The 17,386-nt window shown below is 55.1% G+C and overlaps 1 protein-coding gene across 1 annotated transcript; it reads left to right on the forward strand.

Moving 5' to 3' along the window:
* The first annotated feature begins 1,485 nt into the window (after nt 1–1,485).
* On the forward strand, nt 1,486–17,319 carry CSDC2 (cold shock domain containing C2). The gene is made up of 4 exons (XM_002831191.6): nt 1,486–1,770; nt 12,504–12,802; nt 14,306–14,428; nt 15,387–17,319. Exons 2-4 carry the CDS (start codon nt 12,627–12,629, stop codon nt 15,547–15,549), a joined length of 462 nt encoding a protein of 153 aa, XP_002831237.1. The 5' UTR covers nt 1,486–1,770; nt 12,504–12,626; the 3' UTR covers nt 15,550–17,319.
* The last annotated feature ends 67 nt before the right edge of the window (nt 17,320–17,386 follow it).

Below are 17,386 nucleotides of genomic sequence, written 5' to 3' on the forward strand. Positions count from 1 at the left end.
GCTCATGTCTGTAATCCCAGCACTTTGGGAGGCTGAGGTGGGTGGATCACGAGGTCGGGAGATCGAGACCATTCTGGCCAACATGGTGAAACCCAGTCTCTACTAAAAATACAAAAAAATTAGCTGGATGTGGTGGTGCGTGCCTGCAGTCCCAGCTACTCAGGAGGCTGAGGCAGGAGAATCACTTGAACCCGGGAAGTGGAGGTTGCTGTGAGCTGAGATCAAGCCACTGCCCTCCAGCCTGGGCGACAGAGCAAAACTCTCTAAAAAATAATAATAATAATAATTCAGAACCTCCCCAGGTAACCACAGGCAGCAATTCTCAACAGTCTCTCTTGCAGAACCAGAAACCCAGACTGTCTGAGCCTGATTGTCTTGAGAGGTTCTGGAAGGGCAGGGGTGTGTGGTGACATTGGGTGCTCCTAGGTTCCAGTACCTCTCTAGCCAGTTGGAAGAATATAGGCAGGTCAAGTCCTTCCTCCTCCCTGAGCCTCTAATTCCTCACCAGTAAAGTAGGGATGACAAAAATAAATTATTAAATTGTTGTGAGGTTTCAATGAGGGCAAAGCTTGCTGCCTGACACAGAGCAAGCTCTTGTGGCATCTTAGCTATTTGTATTAGTTACTTGTATTTTTCTCTGCAGTTTCCCTTTTAACTCCCACCTCCTTTTTATTTTAAAAAGACTCCTTTTGAAAATGCCAGCCTGCCTCAGTAGTACCAGGAGACACCAGGGAAAGGCTTCCTTCTTTCCAAGTTGAGGCTGAGAAGGAACGGGAAGAAGGAAGAGAAGCCCCTTTGTGGAGGCCTCCTCCGGCCGGCCCTGGGTTTAGGAACATCACACACTCAACCTCCAAAGGCCCTCAGGGGCTGGCCCAAGGTCACACAGCTTGACAGTGCGGAGCACTTCAAAGCCAGGGCGTGTGGTGTAGAACAGGCTGGGTGCCTGAATTCAATCAGCCCTCTCTACTTCTCTACTCAGAGCCTCCCAGGCTTTGGGGTATGCACCTGTGCACCTTCAAGCCGATCACTTCCTTGGAGTCCTTGTCAATTCAATTCCATGGAAACATTACAAGGGGTAGACAGAGATGAGCCGTGTCAGTGTCTGTACTAGCAGAGGGCAGGACCACTGAGTGTCCAGAGGGGAGACGAGTGTCTGGGTGTCCTTGGGAACCTGGCTTGTCTCGACCCCTCTGGGGGGCTCCTCTTGGCTCTGACCTCCATTCTCCCAGACTCACCCCCACTCATGCCCACCCACCCCGAGGGCCCCCGCAGTGTGCACTCACACACTCACACTCAAACTCACCACCCCACTTGCTCTCTAATTACCAGGAACGTGGTGCTGTCTCAGGTTCTTCCTGCCCTGCATTCCTCAGCAGCTGCCCTCACTGGGCAGGGCAAATTATACCGTGGCCCAGCCATAAAAGCCACTTTCCAAAAAAAGAAGCTTTAAGGCCCCCGAGAGACGCAGCTGAGCCTCTCACCTGGCAGTGCCTGACTCAGGAGGTGATGTCTGGGCCATGAGCCACAGAGCCTGGTGTCCCTTTAAGCAGGGAGTACAAATTCTCATCCCTCCCTCCTGCTCTCCCTGACGTCAGCTGGAAGGCGTGTGAGTGAGTGAGGGGCCGAGGTACCGCCCGCGCGAGCACACACAGACACACACACACACACATCTTCCAGACCCATCCCCTGCCTGCCAGCTCCACGAGCCAGAGAGAGACAGAGTGCGGACGCCGCAGGAGGCAGTGCCTGGACCCCGGCTGCCCAGGAGAGGTGAGGGGCTAGATGGGGCCTGAGGACACTATGCTAGAAACTGTAGCTTTGGCCAGGCCGAAGGAGAGAGGTACAACGTGAAGGTGGGGGCTGGATCAGCCCAGTTCAGCTTACAGATAGGGTGTTGGGGGTATAGAGGATCCCACCTGTCTCTCCCTCCCTCCTTCTCTCCCCGTGACCCCCAAATGAGGTGAGGCTGTGTGGCTCCCGTGGGAGCATGTCTGTGTCTGTGTCTGTGTCTGGGACCTGCGTCTGGCTCAGGAGGCAGAGAGCAGCAGATACCTGCCAAGCCGCAGCCTCCTGTCTGGGAAGCAGCGGGAGAGAGGACCGCCTTGACTGGAGAAACCCCAGTGCCGCTTCCAGATGCTGAAAGCAGAGTGCAGCAGGGACCCTCGCTGGTTCTTCCCCTGGAATGTCGGGCTGGGAAGGGACCGGCTGGGAAAGGCAGACAGTTGGACTTGGAGCAGCTGTCTTATCCTGACTCTATTTTTTCCCCAGTGTGATGGGGATAATTGTGTTAGTTGGCTTGGAGAAGTGGCTCCGTGTGGTTATTCTCTTCCCCCAGGTACCACCCCACCCCAAGCCCTTGCTTCTTGCCTGTCTGCTGGTCTGCTCTGACCTCCATCCTTGCCAGGGCACAGCCCCCGGAGGGCAGGGGTGATAAGCCAGGGCCTGCTAGGCCTCCTCTGTCATGGGATACAGGGACTTAGGGTGGCCTTGGCTGGTGCCAAGCCCATGAATGGCCTGACCCTGGCACAAGGAGTCCAGGCGGAGATAAGGGGTGACGCTGGCACCCACAAGGAGACAGCAGGTTCCTGCCAAGCTGCCAGCCTGCAGGCTCTTCCCAGGGAGAGGGGAGGGGGACACAGAGTGAGAACAATAATAAATACAGAGTGTGAACTGCTGCATCCACTGGGGCTGGGGGAGGGGAGGAGGAAGTGTGCCCAGTGGGGGGTGGGCAACCTCTCTGAGAGCCTGGCATCATGCTGCCTGGCTATGATCCGGCAGGGGCCTCTCCCTGGGAAAGGGGGTCTCCAGCTTTCTGGGGGATGGGGAACTGGTTTCCCAAACCTGACTCCATCCCAGAGTCCTCTGGGCCCTCCAAATTCTGAATGTTTCCTCCTCCCAGCTTTGCCCCGCCCTCCCCCATTTCCTTGAAGTCTTCTCCAAAAATGTCTGTTTTCTGTGTCTGCCCATCTTGACCCATCCTTACCCCCTTCAAAAAAAAAAAAAAAAAAAAAAAAAAAAGACAGGTCTAGACAGGAACTGCCTGCCCGGTGTCCTGGGAAAGGCCAGAGGACAGTTTTGGCCACAGATGGCTCTCCCAGGCTTGGAAAGACATGGCTAGGCAATGTTCATGGATGCGCAGGGGGATTCCCTGAGGGGGACTTGGGACACTCTCGGATGGCTGGTGGGGAGGGGACACCTGCCAGCCAGTCTGGAGTAGAGCCCCCTAGGGGTTAGAGGGCACTCAGGACCTGGCTGAGCCAGTCATGTCCACGGTCACAACTGGGGCAGCCAGGACCCAGAGCCTTGAAGGAATGGGGCTTGGGGCAGTTCAGACCTTTGTCCATGCTGAGCAGCAAAATGGGAGGCTAAAAGTAGTAGGGAGCTCTTCTGCCCCACAGCCAGCAAAATGACACTTCTGGGCTGGCGGGCTGGCATGGCACACCAGAAAGCTTTGGGGTCACACTAATTGGAGTTCAAGTTCAGATGCTGTATGTATGACTTTGACCAGTCTATTCCTCTCTCTAGGGGGTCTCAAAATGGGAAAGTGACTTGCCTAGGGTCGCACAGCCAAGCAGAGGTGGGACTGGGGTGTGAACTTGGCTCTCCCAGTGCCGTCCTGGTTTCCCCACCACCACCCAAGCCACAGAAGCCCAAAGGCCTTAACCACAGCAGTTCCCCAGGGCAGCCTGGGCATGTGACAAGGAGGACTACAGGGTCTCTTAAATAATTAAGCTCAAGTATTGGCTGGGGCAGCCCCCATGCACAGACGCAGGCACACAGGCTGTGTGGGGGAAGGAACCAGGTTTAATCAGGTCACCTCAGGCTGCAAGAGCAGCTCAGGCACTGATGTATTTTAAGGAGCATCTGGGAGGCTGGGGGAGGGGGAGGAGCCAGGGAAGTGTCAGCTCCTGCCCGGGGGTCCTGAGTTTGTTTTTGCACCCTCCTAGGCCCCACCATGCACAAGCTCCCGATGTTCGGGAAGCCCTTCCAGCATCATCCTTGTGTTCCCCGTCCTTTCTATTTTTAAACAACCGTACCCATTCCTCCCATCTGCTCCCCTGTGATGGGGGCTTGGGGCTGGGACATTTTTATTGGGGGAGTTGTTTTTAAGCTTAGCAGAGTTGGTGAGTGACTCACTCAAGGTCATGGTCTGAGTCAGCGCAAAGCCAGAAATAAAAGCCCGAGTCCTGGCTCCCCAGGAATTCCACACCCGACTCCTCCTTCACCAGGGGAGGGTGGGCGCGGCCCTCAAGGAATGGCTGGACTTCACCTCCCCAGACATCTCCAGAGGGCAGATATTCTGCACCTGACCTGCTGTGAGAGCTCAGCGAGGCTCTTCACCTCTCTGAGCCTCAGTTTACTCTTCAGAAGAATGGGTGTACTAAGCCAGGCGCCGTGGCTCATGCCTGTAATCCCAGCACTTTGGGAGGCTGAGGCGGGCGGATCATGAGGTCGGGAGATTGAGACCATCCTGGCTAACACGGTGAAACCCCGTCTCTACTAAAAATACAAAAAAAAAAATTAGCCGGGCATGGCGGCGGGCGCCTGTCGTCCCAGCTATTCGGGAGGCTGAGGCAGGAGAATGGCATGAACCCGGGAGGCGGAGCTTGCAGTGAGCCAAGATGGCGCCACTGCACTCTAGCCTGGGCGACAGAGCAAGACTCCGTCTCAATTAAAAAAAAAAAAAAAGAAGAATGGGTGTACTAATGGTAGTTACCGCATGGGGTTCTTATGAGGACAAAATGAAAAAATGGGGCAAAGGGCTTGGCACATGGTCAGTATCAATAGATCACTAGATGGTGGCTGAGGCTCACATCGGGACTTCCCATGCTGCTTTTTAAAAATTGTTATTATTTTTGAGATGGAGTCTTGCTGTGTCGCCCAGGCTGGAGTGCAGTGGCGCGATCTCAGCTCACTGCAAGCTCAGCCTCCCGGGTTCACACCATTCTCCTGCTTCAGGCCTCCCCAGAAACTGGGACTACAGGTGCCTGCCGCCACGCCCGGCTAATTTTTTTGTATTTCTAGTAGAGACAGGGTTTCACCGTGTTAGCCAGGATGGTCTCAATCTCCTGACCTTGTGATCCACCCGCCTTGGCCTCCCAAAGTGCTGGGATTACAGGCGTGAGCCACCACTCCTGGCCCCCATGCTGCATTTTAATAATCTGTGTCTGTTCCCCCCACTGGACTGGGGTGCTCTAAGGACAGCTGTCGCCCTCACGTTTGTTGTTTTGGTGCCTGCACTCAGTTTGATTTCATTTACGTATGTGTTTTTGAAAACCTCGGAGGAGAATTGGCCTGACCTTCGTTAGTCATCTGGACCAACGATGATTCACGTAGCTGAAGAGAAAGGTGACGTCCAGAGAGGAGCAGGTGCCTGCCCCAGGTCACACAGCACTGGGTGGCTGACCAGGCTGCCTTTCCCTGATCTGCTCAGACTGAGAGGACTCATGGTCAAGAGAAGACTATACGGTCAGGCGTGGTGGCTCACACTTGTAATCCCAGCACTTTGGGAGGCCAAAGGGGTTGATCACCTGATGTCAGTCAGGAGTTCGAGATCAGCTGGCCAACATGGTGAAACTCTGTCTCTACCAAAAATACAAAAATTAGCTGGGCATGGTGGCGAGCACCTGTGATCCCAGCTACTGGGGAGGCTGAGGCAGGAGAATCACTTGAACCTGGGAGGCAGAGGTTTCAGTGAACCGAGATCACGCCACTGCACTCCAGCCTGGGAGACAGAGTGAGACTCAAAAAAAAAAAAAAAAAAAAAAAGGATGGGTGTGGTGGCTAACGCCTTTAATCCCAGCACTTTGGGAGGCTGAGGTGGGTGCATCACAAGGTCAGGAGTTCGAGACCATCCTGGCCAACATGGTGAAACCCCATCTCTACTAAAAATACAAAAATTAATTGGGTGTGGTGGTGCATGCCTGTAATCCCAGCTACTCAGGAGGCTAAGGAAGGAGAATTGCTTGAACCCGGGAGGCGGACGTTGCAGTGAGCCGAGATCATGCCACTGCACTCCAGCCTGGGTGAGGGAGTAAGATTCCATCTCAAAAAAAAAAAAAAAGAGGACTATGGCCAGGCACAGTGACTCACACTGTAATCCTAGCACTTAGGGAGACTGAGGCTGCAGTGAGTCATGATGGTGCCACTGCACTCCGGCCTGGGTGACAAAGTGATACCCTGTCTCAAAAAATTAAAAAATAAGAGAGGACCATGACAACCATTTCCTGCCCCACTCTGCATCCTTTTGGGGGAGCTGAGAATTGGAGCAGAGCCCCAGCATGGGCTGTGGTTCATCTGCCAAGAAGGCTGAGTCACCACCCAGAGTGCCCCATGACACTGCATCCAGCCTCAGGTTATCTCCAAACAGCCTGACATTTGTGTTTACTTCTAGGCCCCTTTGTCTGCAGAGTCAGTCATTTGGGGTCTGGCCTTCTGCAGGGAAATGAAGATGAGCTTGGCTCAGAGCCCAAACTCAGGGCCGGGGGACAGGAGGAGGCACACTCGCCGGGGGGCCTTTGACACAGCTCTGTGGCTCCTCCCGACAACCTGGGTAGGATGTTACGATCAGCCCCATTTGACAGATGAGGGAACTGAGGCACAAAAAGGGAGAGTTGGCTGGGCGCAGTGGCTCATGCCTGAAATCCCAGCACTTTGGGAAGCCAAGGCGGGTAGATCACCTGCAGTCAGGTGTTCGAGACCAGCCTGGCCAACATGGTGAAACCCCATCTCTGATTAAAATAAAAATAAAAATAAAAAAAATAAAATGGCCAGGCGCAGTGGCTAACACCTGTAATCCCAGCACTTTGGGAAGCTGAGGTGGGCGGATCATGAGGTTGGGAGATCAAGACCATCCTGGCCAACATGGTGAAACCTTGTCTGTACTAAAATACAAAAAATAGCTGGGCGTGGTGGCACGTGCCTGTAGTCCCAGCTACTCGGGAGGCTGAGGCAGAGGAATCGCTTGAACCCCAGAGGCAGAGGTTGCAGTGAGCCAAGATCACGCCACTGCACTCCAGCCTGTTGATAGAGCAAGACTCCATCTAAAAAAAAAAAACACACACACACAAAAATTAGCTGGGTGTGGTGGTGGGCGTCTGTAATCCCAGCCAGCTGCTTGGGAGTCTGAGGCAGGAGAATCACTTGAACCTGGGAGGCAGAGATTGCAGTGAGCCGAGATCGCGCCACTACACTCCAGCCTGAGGGACACAGTGAGACTCTGTCTCAAAAAAAAAAAAAAAAAAAAAAAAGGGAGGATCACCGGGCGCAGTGGCTCACGCCTGTAATCCCAGCACTTTGGGAGGCCGAGGCGGGCAGATCACGAGGTCAGGAGATCGAGACCACAGTGAAACCCTGTCTCTACTGAAAATACAAAAAATTAGCCGGTCGCAGTGGCAGGCGCTTGTAATCCCAGCTACTCAGGGAGGCTGAGGCAGGAGAAAGGCGTGAACCCGGGAGGTGGAGTTTGCAGTGAGCCAAGATCGCGCCACTGCACTCCAGCCTGGGTGACAGAGCGATCCTCCGTCTCAAAAAAAAAAAAAAAAAAAAAAAAGGGAGGGTCACAAAACTGGGTTGCAGTGGAACAAGGATTTAAACTCAGGCAGTCTGGGTCTCAGGCTGCCCTCTTAGCCGACTGCTGGTTCTGAAGGGCATTATTCCTGGCAGGAGATGGCCCCAGAAGGACACACGAAATCCCCTTGGAGCTGGCCTTTAGCTCTGTTTGAGTGGAAACAAATGTTCTAGAAACATATCAGTTTCTCTGCTCTTGGGGGAGTTTATTTTCCCATTTAGTTTCTCAGGGAAAGTTCTTTTGGAAAAACTCCAGCCTCATCTTGGCTGAACCAGGAACAGAATTTATATTCACAGGAAGAGCACTGGTTTACTGTTAAGACAGATCTGGGACTCTGTCACCTGCTGTGTGACTTTGGGCAAGTCACTCAACCTCTCTGAGCCTCAGCTATCTCATCTGTAAAATGGAAAAATTGTAATTTCAACTCTATAGGGTAACTGGGAGGTTGAAACGTAGAAAATAATTTCTGTAAAGACTTTTGCACAGTACATGGCATTCAGCCAATGAAAGCCTCATTTTCACTTGTCCTCTTTGGCAGCAATGCTCTGGAGAGGGGTCTGAACTGGAGGGTTGCTCCGTATCTCCCTGTTCCCTTCTCCCTGGTCTCTCGGGCTGCTGGGCATTGTACAGCTCCTCCAAGCCCAGGCCCTGGCAGGGCCCAGAGAGGGAAAGGCCCTGTACCAGCTCACACAGTAGGTCAATAGCAATACAGGGCCCGGACACAGGACTCCTGCCTTCCCACTGGAAGGCTCCAGATCATACTGATTCAAATTCTGGCTCAGACTTTGATTGATGTGTGTCCTTGAGTGAGTGATTTAACCTCTTTGAGCCTTGGTTTTCTTGTCTACAAAGTAGGGTAATAATAGCACCAGCCTTGAAGAGCAGTTGCAGGAATTAAATAAAACAAGAGACTGTGGAGCTTTGAGGGGTGGGTGATCCTTATGGAAGAAGAGAAGATGAAAGTGAATGGTGGGTTTGGCCCAGCTCGGCTGGGTCTCTCCTTCCCCCACTCCCTCTTCCCTCAACACCCAATTCCACAGCCCTGTCTGGGAGGGGCAGGCTCTCGCCCAGCGCCCAGCGCCCAGCGCCTACTCAGTGCTTCCCACATCCCACCTCAATTCTCATTTCATCCTCAAAAGAGCCCTTGGAGGAGAGAGTCTTTTTTTCTCTCTCTCTCTCTCTCTTTTTTTTTTTTTTTTTTTTTGAGACTGGGTCTTGCTCTGTCGCCCAGGCTGTAGTGCAGTAGCTTGATTACCACTCACTGCAGCCTCAACCTCCTGGGCTCAAGCAATCCTCCCACCTTAGCCTCCCAAGTAGGTGGGACCACAGGCATGCACCACTACACCCAGCTAATTTTTTTTTTAAGACAATGTCTCACTTTGTCCGCCAGGCTGCACTGCAGAGGCGCAATCTCGGCTCACTGCAGCCTCGACCACCTGGGTTCAAGCAATCCTGCTGCCTCAGATGCCCAAGTAGCTGGGACTACAGGTGTGCCACCGCCATGCCCAGCTAATTTTTGTAATTTTTATAGACACAAGCTTTCACCATGTTGCCCCAGCTGGTCTTAAGCTCCTGGGCTTAAACGATCCTCCCGCCTTGTCCTCCCAAAGTGCTGGGATTATTGGCGTAAGCCACCTTGCCGGTTGGAGGAGGGATTCTTGTGATCCCCATTTCCCAGATAAGGAAACTGAGGCTGCAATGGGCAACAGGGGAGAAGCCTGTTCTCTCTGCCTTGTGGAAGCTGCCTGTCTCCTGCCCCTGCCTGAGCTCTTGCCCTGAGCCGACTCGCTGCCTCCTCTTGGTCCTGTGTTTGCTGTGGCTCTTCTGCCTCTCTTCTGCTCTTTGGCCTCTCTGCCACCTGAGAGCCCATCGTGGGGAGGCTGCCCTCGACCCTGGCCCAGAATCATCAGTGGGTTTTTCCCCCATCCCTGCTGCCCACTTAGCATGAGGCCCTGCAGCTGCACGGTCACTTGGGTGGGAGGCCTGGCTGGCCAGAGCAGGCCCCAGCTCAGCTGCGTCTCCCTGGTAACCACCATGAGCTGCATCTCCCCCTCTCCATCCTCCTCTTCCCTCCCTGCCCCTCCATGGCCTCCCAGCACTGGCTGTCACTGCCAAGCACAATACCAGGCCTGGGAAAACTGCAGTTGGGAGGCCAGGACCGCCCTGCTCCCTAGAGAGAGGGAGGCAGGGCCTCTGTCCCCATCGCCTGCCAACCCTCACCCAGGTGGGGCAGGTGGCACTCTAGGAGTGCACTGCAGGGCGTCTGGTGCTTCCCAGCTGTGTCATCTTGGGTAACTTTGTTGCCCTGTCTTCTTTTTTTGGTAACAGCTTTACTGAGATATCGTTCATATACCATAAAATTCACCTGCTTAAGGCGCTCAGTTCAGTTGTTTTTAGTACATTCACAGAGCTGTGCAGCCATCACCACGGCCAATTATAGAACATTTTCATTCCCCAAAAAGAAACGTTCTACCCATTGGCAGCCCTCCCCTCTCCCTCCTTCCCAGCCCTGGTGACCACCAGTGGATTGCCTGTCTATGAGGATTTGTCTCAGAGATGAAATCATGCCCTCTGTGTTTTTGGGACTGTCTTCTTCTCTGTGACCTTGCAAACATTCTAGCATAATGTGTGCAGGGTTCATCTAGGGTGTAGCATGAATCAGTATTTCTTCTTTTCTTTTTCTTATGGCCAAGTGCTAGTCTACCATGTGTCTAGACCATAATTTATTATCCATTCATCTGCTGATGGGCTCGGGCTGTTTTCACTTGTTGGCTGTTGTGAATGAGCACTGGTGTGACCATTCATGAACATTTATGTCCAAGTGTTTGTGTGGTTGCTTTTTTTTTTTTTTTTTTTTTTTTGACAGAGTCTGGCTCAGTCACCTAGCCTGGAGTGCAATGGTGTGGTCTTGGCTCACTGCAACCTCCGCCTCCCGGGTTGAAGCAATTCTCATGCCTCAGCCTTCCGAGTAGCTGGGACTACAGGTGGATGCCATCACACCCGATTAATTTTTGTATTTTTAGGAGAGACGGGGTTTCACCATGTTGGCCAGGCTGGTGTCGAACTCCTAACCTCAAGTGATCTGCCCACCTTGGCCTCCCAAAGTGCTGGGATTACAGGTGTGTGCCACCACGCCCGGCTGTTTGTGTGGTTGCTTCTTGAAGCTTCTGTATTCTTCTCTCTAAAATGAGGATAATGGGTGAAAAGGCCAAACCTGGTTTGCCCTGCCTCCTGGCATGAGCTTAGACAGAAAAGCCCCACTTCAGCCTTTTCAGGGTTGAGGGTCTGTGAGGCGAGTCAAGCCCAGGGCTCTACCGCCTTCCTGACTGGAGGGGGAGGGTTTTGGGAGGAGGGAGGATACTACTCCACCTCCAACCCCAGGCATGGCAGAGCCAGCTCAGCATCTTGGCTCAGAAAAATTCCACTTGCAGTATAATCTTGAGCAGAGGCCAGAAGACCTGCTCCAGTGGACTCCTGGACTCATCCAGGCCTGCCATGCAGTGTGTTCAGGCTTTCTGAGCTCTGGACTCCTAAGGAACCTTACAGGAACCTTGTGGGTGATTTTCCTTCCCTGGGAACTCCAAGCTCTGGGGTGGAAGGGGTATAAAATGGAGGCCACAGGCCTGTAATCCCAGCATTTTGGGAGGCTGAGGCAGGTAGATCAACTGAGGTCAGGAGTTCGAGATCAGCCTGGCCAACATGGTGAAACCCCATCTCTACTAAAAATACAAAAATTAGCCAGACGTGTTGGCAGGCACCTGTAATCCCAGCTACTTGGGAGGTTGAGGCAGGAGAATCACTTGAACCTGGGAGGCAGAAGTTGCAGTGAGCCGAGATCACACCACTGTACTCCAGCCTGGGTGACAGAGTGAGACTCTGTCTCAAAAAAAAAAAAAAAAAAAAAAATTAGCTGGGTGTGAGGGTGCATGCTTGTAAATTCCAGCTACTTGGGAGGCTGAGGTGGGAGGATCGCTTCAGCCCAGGAGATGGAGGCTGCAGTGAGTCATGACCATGTCAGTGTTCCCCAGACTGGATGAGACCATGTCTCAAAAAAAAACAAAAAAACAAAAAAACAAAGGATCAATGCTAGCCCCATTTTACAGAACAGAAAATAAGAGTCAGAAATTAAGAGTGTTGACCAATGGGCTGGACGAGTTGGCTCACGCCTGTAATCCCAGCACTTTGGGAGGCCAAGGTGGGCGGATCACCTGAGGTCAGGAGTTCGAGACCTGCCTGGCCAACATGGTGAAACCCCATCTCTACTAAAAATACACAAAATTAGCCAGGTGTGGTGGCGGGCGCCTGTAATCCCAGCTACTCAGGAGGCTGAGGCAGGAGAATCACTTATACCCAGGAGGATGAGGCTGCAGTGAGCCGAGATCATGCCAATGCACTCCAGCCTGGGCAACAAGAGTGAGACTCTGTCTAAAAAAAAACAAAACAAACAAACAAACAAAAACAATTGACCAGGGCCAAGGCCATGTAGCCAGAAGGTGGAGGATGCAGAATTCAAACCCAGGCCTGGGTGTGGAGCCCACATTCCCACCTGCCATGTTGGAGCTGATGTGTGGCTTGGCTTGCTTGAGGTCACCAAGTTGTAGGTGACAAAGCTAAGGTTTGAACCCAGGTGTGTGACTCGGAAACAACTGACCCTTATGCCGAACCATATTCTAGACCATCACTGGCCACCCTACCCAGCCACCTCCCTGGCCCCTGGAGTTAGAGAATTGAACTGCAAACTGGAAGGACTTAGGGGTCATATGACCCCTAGTTTTGTTTTTCTGGTGAGGACTCTGAACCACGATGGGGTCGTTTGTGACTTGAAGTAACGCCGTGAGGATAGCAGGTGGGACCAGCCCTCCTGACTGTGGCCAGGGTCCAGGAGCTGCTCCCCTGGACTGGGCTCACCTGTGCCTCTTTCTTCCTCTTCCAGACGGAGCCCGTGGCTGGTGAGGCTGCAGAGCAGGGCCAGGCCGGGCCCTGCCCGCAAGGACGACCAAACCCCTCACTGGCCCCTGGGCCCCAGAGCCCACCAGGCTCTCCCGCTGGCCCCACCATGACTTCAGAGTCGACGTCACCCCCAGTTGTGCCCCCGCTCCACTCCCCCAAGTCCCCAGTCTGGCCCACCTTCCCCTTCCACAGGGAGGGCAGCAGGGTCTGGGAGCGGGGTGGTGTCCCACCTCGGGACCTACCCAGCCCTCTGCCCACCAAGCGGACCAGGACCTATTCAGCGTGAGTACCTGCCCCTTACCCAGGCCCTTGACCCTTGTCAGGACACGGGCTGACCGTCCCCATCCTCTTCCAACTCCTGTTGTCCTCAACTGGGACAGGGGAACTGTGTGTGGACCTTCCAGTAACTGGATGGATGTTTGTCCCATCCATCCATTCATCCGTCCATTCATCCATCCACCCACCCATCCACCCATCCACCCATCCACCCATCCACCCATCCGTCCATCCATCCATCTGTCCATCCGTCCATCCGTCCATCCATCCACCTGTCCATCCATCCATCCATCTATCCATCCATTCACCCACCCATCCATCCACCCATCCGTCCGTCCGTCCGTCCGTCTGTCCGTCCATCCATCCACCCATCCATTCATCCATCCATCCATTCCACAAAGATTTACTGAGCTCCTGACCAGGGGGGATCCATAAGCTGCTTACAATCCAGAGGGAACTTGTTCACCATCCATTACCACCCAGCAGGGTTAGGGGTGAGGACCCAGCATGGGGTACCAGAGGAGATGATGTCCTGGTTGGGTCTGGAAGATGTATCAGGTGAAGAAGGGAGCTGGCGATTCTGGGCAGATGGCACAGCATGGGCAAAATCCAAGACACGGAGTTAACCTTTGGAGAGGAGTGGGCAGGTGGGACAAAGACTAGGCCTGGGTCTTTGGGGTAGGTCACCGATGAGGTGGCATGGGGGAGTAATATGGGTCCATATAGGGGAGGCCAAAGGATCTTTTGGGAAGGACAGGGTCTCGCTCTGTCGCCCAGGCTGGAGTGCAGTGGTGCAGTCATGGCTCACTGCAGCCTCAACTTCCTGGGCTTGAGCAATCCTCCCACCTCAGCCTCTAGAGTAGCTGGGACTGGTGTGTGCCACCACCCCCAGCTCATTTTTTTAAAAAAATGTTTGGGCCAGACATGGTGGCTCATGCCTCTAATCCCAGAACTTTGGGAGGTCGAGGCAGGTGGATCAGTTGAGGCCAGGAGATCAAGCCAGTATGGCCAACATGGCCAAACACTGCAAAACCCTGTCTCTACTAAAAATGCCAAAACTTAGCTGGGTGTGGTGGTGGGTGCCTGTAATCCCAGCTACTCAGGAGGCTGAAGCATGAGAATTGCTTGAACCCGGGAGGCGTAGGTTGCAGTGAGCTGAGATTGCGCCCCTGCACTCCAGCCTGGGTGACAGAGCGAGACCCTGTCTCAAAAAAAAAAAAAAAACTTTTTCTGTAGAGATGGGAGTCTCCCTATGTTGTCCAGGCTGGTCTCAAACTCCTAGGCCCAAGTGATCCTCCTGCCTCAGCCTCCCAAAGTGCTGGGATTACAGGTGTGAGCCACCGTGCCTAGCCTCATTATCGTTGAATGGGGATGACTGTGTGGTTTCTGGCCTGGGGCAAGTTTCTCACAGCCCTGAGGCACGCTCAGCAGAAAGGGCCCAGAATGGCTGTAGGGGTCCGGGGAGGAGTTCCTAAGGCCACAGCTCCAATCTCACTACCCTATCTCCAGGACAGCCCGGGCCTCAGCTGGCCCCGTGTTCAAGGGCGTCTGTAAGCAGTTCTCACGCTCACAGGGCCATGGCTTCATCACCCCCGAGAACGGGTCTGAGGACATCTTCGTACATGTGTCTGAGTGAGTCCCCTCCACCTCTCTGTTCTTGGCCCCTGCCCTAGTGTCCCCAACGGTGCCTCAGAAATGTCTCTCCAGGCCTCTCCTCTCACTGGCTGAGGTCTGGATTCATGGCACCTTTTCTGTCCTCTGAGTAGGGGCTGAGGGTGCGTTGGGGGAGGAGGGCTGGGGCCAGGTGGGGAGTGGGCACGCAGACCCCAGAAGCCTGGGAGCCAGCGGCTGGGCCCTGGATCCTGTTCCAGCATTGTGGGGGTCTGAGAGGGCTAGGCCAGCTCCTGAGCCTCTTGGCCTGGAAAGGGCCTTCAGGTGGGTGGGCCAGGAGATAGAGATGGATGTCGTGTCTAGGCCTGGCCCCACCCACTTCTAATGCCAGGAGGACTGGGGGAGGTCACTGAGCTTCTCAGAGCTTTAGGGACCTCCCTGTGCCCTTTCACATCTCAGTCCCCAAGGGACCCAGAAAGGGAGGTACAGTTTATGAGTCCCATGTTATTTTATTTATTTATTTATTTTTTGAGACGGAGTCTCGCTTTGTTGCCCAGGCTGGAGTGCAATGGCACAATCTCGGCTCAGTGCAACCTCCACTTCCTGGGTTCAAGCGATTCTACCGCCTCAGCCTCCCGAGTAGCTGGAATTACAGATGCCAGCCACCATGCCTGGCTAATGTTTGTACTTTTAGCAGAGCCAGGGTTTTGCCATGTTGGCCAGGCTGGTGTCAAACTCCTGACTCAGGTGATCCGCCTGCCTCGGCCTCCCAAAGTGCTGGGATTACAGTTGTGAGCCACTGTGCCCGGCCACGAGTCCCGTTTTACAGATTCGAGAGCTGAGGTTCTGAGAAGCAAGGCCTGGCCAGGCCTCCTGGCCTAGGGAGGCTTAGCGCCAGGTTGCCCCCAACGCCAGGCCGCAGGATTGTCTGGGGCACAGGGCCTGCTGCTGGGCTAACACCCCTCTTCCTGCCCACCAGCATCGAGGGCGAGTATGTGCCAGTGGAGGGCGACGAGGTGACCTACAAGATGTGCCCTATCCCTCCCAAGAACCAGAAGTTCCAGGCCGTGGAGGTGGTGCTCACTCAGCTGGCCCCCCACACTCCCCACGAGACGTGGTCTGGCCAGGTTGTGGGCTCCTAGGCTGGGTGGCTCACAGGCCAGCTGGCCGGGGGGTGGGGAGCCACACAGGGTGAACAGGCAGCAGCCGGCTCCATGCCCCACTGCCCCAGCTGATCAGTCCTTCGGTGGCCTCAGTGTGCACGTCTGTCTGTCTGTCCGTGCTTGTGGCTGTGAGCGTGTGCCTCCACCCACCCCATGACCCGTGACTACTGTGCAAGCTGGCCAGGAGGTGGGTGGAGGGCGAGGCCACCAGACCTGGCTTCTCGCTGTCCACTGCCTCTCTCCTCTCCTCCCTGCCACAGACACGCAGGACCCGCTCGCCCTCCTGCCTACCTGTCCCCATGGTGACTGAGCCGCGAGAGCCTGCACTAGGCTCACTACCTGGCCTCCACCCCTGAGCTGTCCCGTGTCAGTCCCTGGCCCGGAGCCAGGCTCTCTGTGCTACTTACATCTCCCTCCCTTGGCTGAGGTCCCCCGCCACGGCCTGGACCCTTCCCTCAGAAACCCGGCCGGTGGGTGCTTTTGGGGAGCCTCTCAGCCTCTGGCAGGGGAGGAGGACTGACACGGAGGCACACAGGCCTCTCACTGCCGAGGCCAGCCTTCCTTCCTGCTCTGCTCTCTCAGTGCCACGGAGAGGCAGGAAGACGGGCCTGAGGGCGGAAGGGGTTTGGGGCTCCCATTTCGCCGGCCAGTCCCTCCTCCTCAGCCTGGCAGTGGCGCTGGGCTCCTTCCCCTGAGCTGTACTGAGCCGAGCCCAGGGCATTGCGGAGGGTGGGGGTCCACTTCTCCAGCTTGGCTGCAGCCCTCCTTTACCCTGACTCACAAGCCCCACTGATGCTCTGGGCCACGCCCGGCTGACGGCTGCTGAGGATGCTGCGAGGGACGGACACATGTCCGGGGCACCCACGAGGAGGGCCCTCAGCCTGGGAGACTGGCCCTGCGGCCTCCACGTCAAACTCTCTTCCCAAAGCCCTGACAGACCAGTGGCCGAGGTGTGGCTCTTATCGCATCCATCCCTGAAGATGTGTGGCTGTTGCTGTCACCTGGAGTCCTTTTGGGGCCAAGATGTGTGTGCACCCGGGGTCGTGGCCATTCACTCCCAGGCAGGGGTGAGGGTGGCCTGGCCCAGGAGGCCAGGAAGGAGGGCCCTGTCTGCCTCCACCTCTGGGTGCACCCCCTGCCTACCACCCTCCCTTCTAGAGAGCACATCGCCTGACCGGGGAGAAGTGGGGCCGTGGTTCAAGGGAGGGCCGGCCAGGGGTGGGACCCTTATGAGACTCAGTCTGTGAGTTAAACTGGGGGCTCAAATGCCCAGGATGAGGGGATCAGTGACTGTCTAGGAGGATCCCTGGCCTTGTAGGTGCCCCAAGACGGCAGGGTAGAGATCAGCCAGGGTGCCTGCATCCCACCCCTGCCCCCAGGGCCCACCACATAAAATCTGGGAGCCAGAGCTGCTGAGGTGTGGTCAGCTCCCCTAAAATGGGCATGGCCCAGCTTGTCCCATGAAGAACAAAGGTCCCTGGCCCCCTTGAGAGAGGGCTTGTTGGTGAGGGTTGACTCCTGGAGGCCCCCAAGGCTCCCCTCCTGTGGGGAGGCCACCTTTTAAGGCACCAGTAGCAGTCAGGATATGGTGGCATCAGCCCTGGGGCCGCCTGGGTGGCAGGGGGGCAGCAGCTCTCCTCCCCACTCACAGGCCCTGCAGTGCCCATTTGGAATTCCTCCCAAGACCCCTGGCCACCCAGACACCCCATTCTTCCTAACACTGGCAATAAACCCTCAACTGTGACCCACCGTGGCCTGAAGCTGCCTCTGTGTCAGGGTCCCCAAGGAAGGGGCTGGGGGTGGACACACCAAACCA

The sequence above is a fragment of the Pongo abelii genome, chromosome 23, assembly GCF_028885655.2.
Source record: "Pongo abelii isolate AG06213 chromosome 23, NHGRI_mPonAbe1-v2.0_pri, whole genome shotgun sequence".
Lineage (NCBI taxonomy): Eukaryota > Metazoa > Chordata > Mammalia > Primates > Hominidae > Pongo > Pongo abelii.

What these genes read in the sequence shown, in the direction of transcription:
- CSDC2 (XM_002831191.6), top strand. Translation starts at nt 12,627, where the DNA reads ATGACTTCAGAGTCGACGTCACCCCCAGTTGTGCCCCCGCTCCACTCC. An exon ending in CGGACCAGGACCTATTCAGC is followed by an intron (nt 12,803 to 14,305) that starts GTGAGTACCTGC and finishes CCCTATCTCCAG; the next exon opens with GACAGCCCGGGCCTCAGCTG. An exon ending in ATCTTCGTACATGTGTCTGA is followed by an intron (nt 14,429 to 15,386) that starts GTGAGTCCCCTC and finishes CCTGCCCACCAG; the next exon opens with CATCGAGGGCGAGTATGTGC.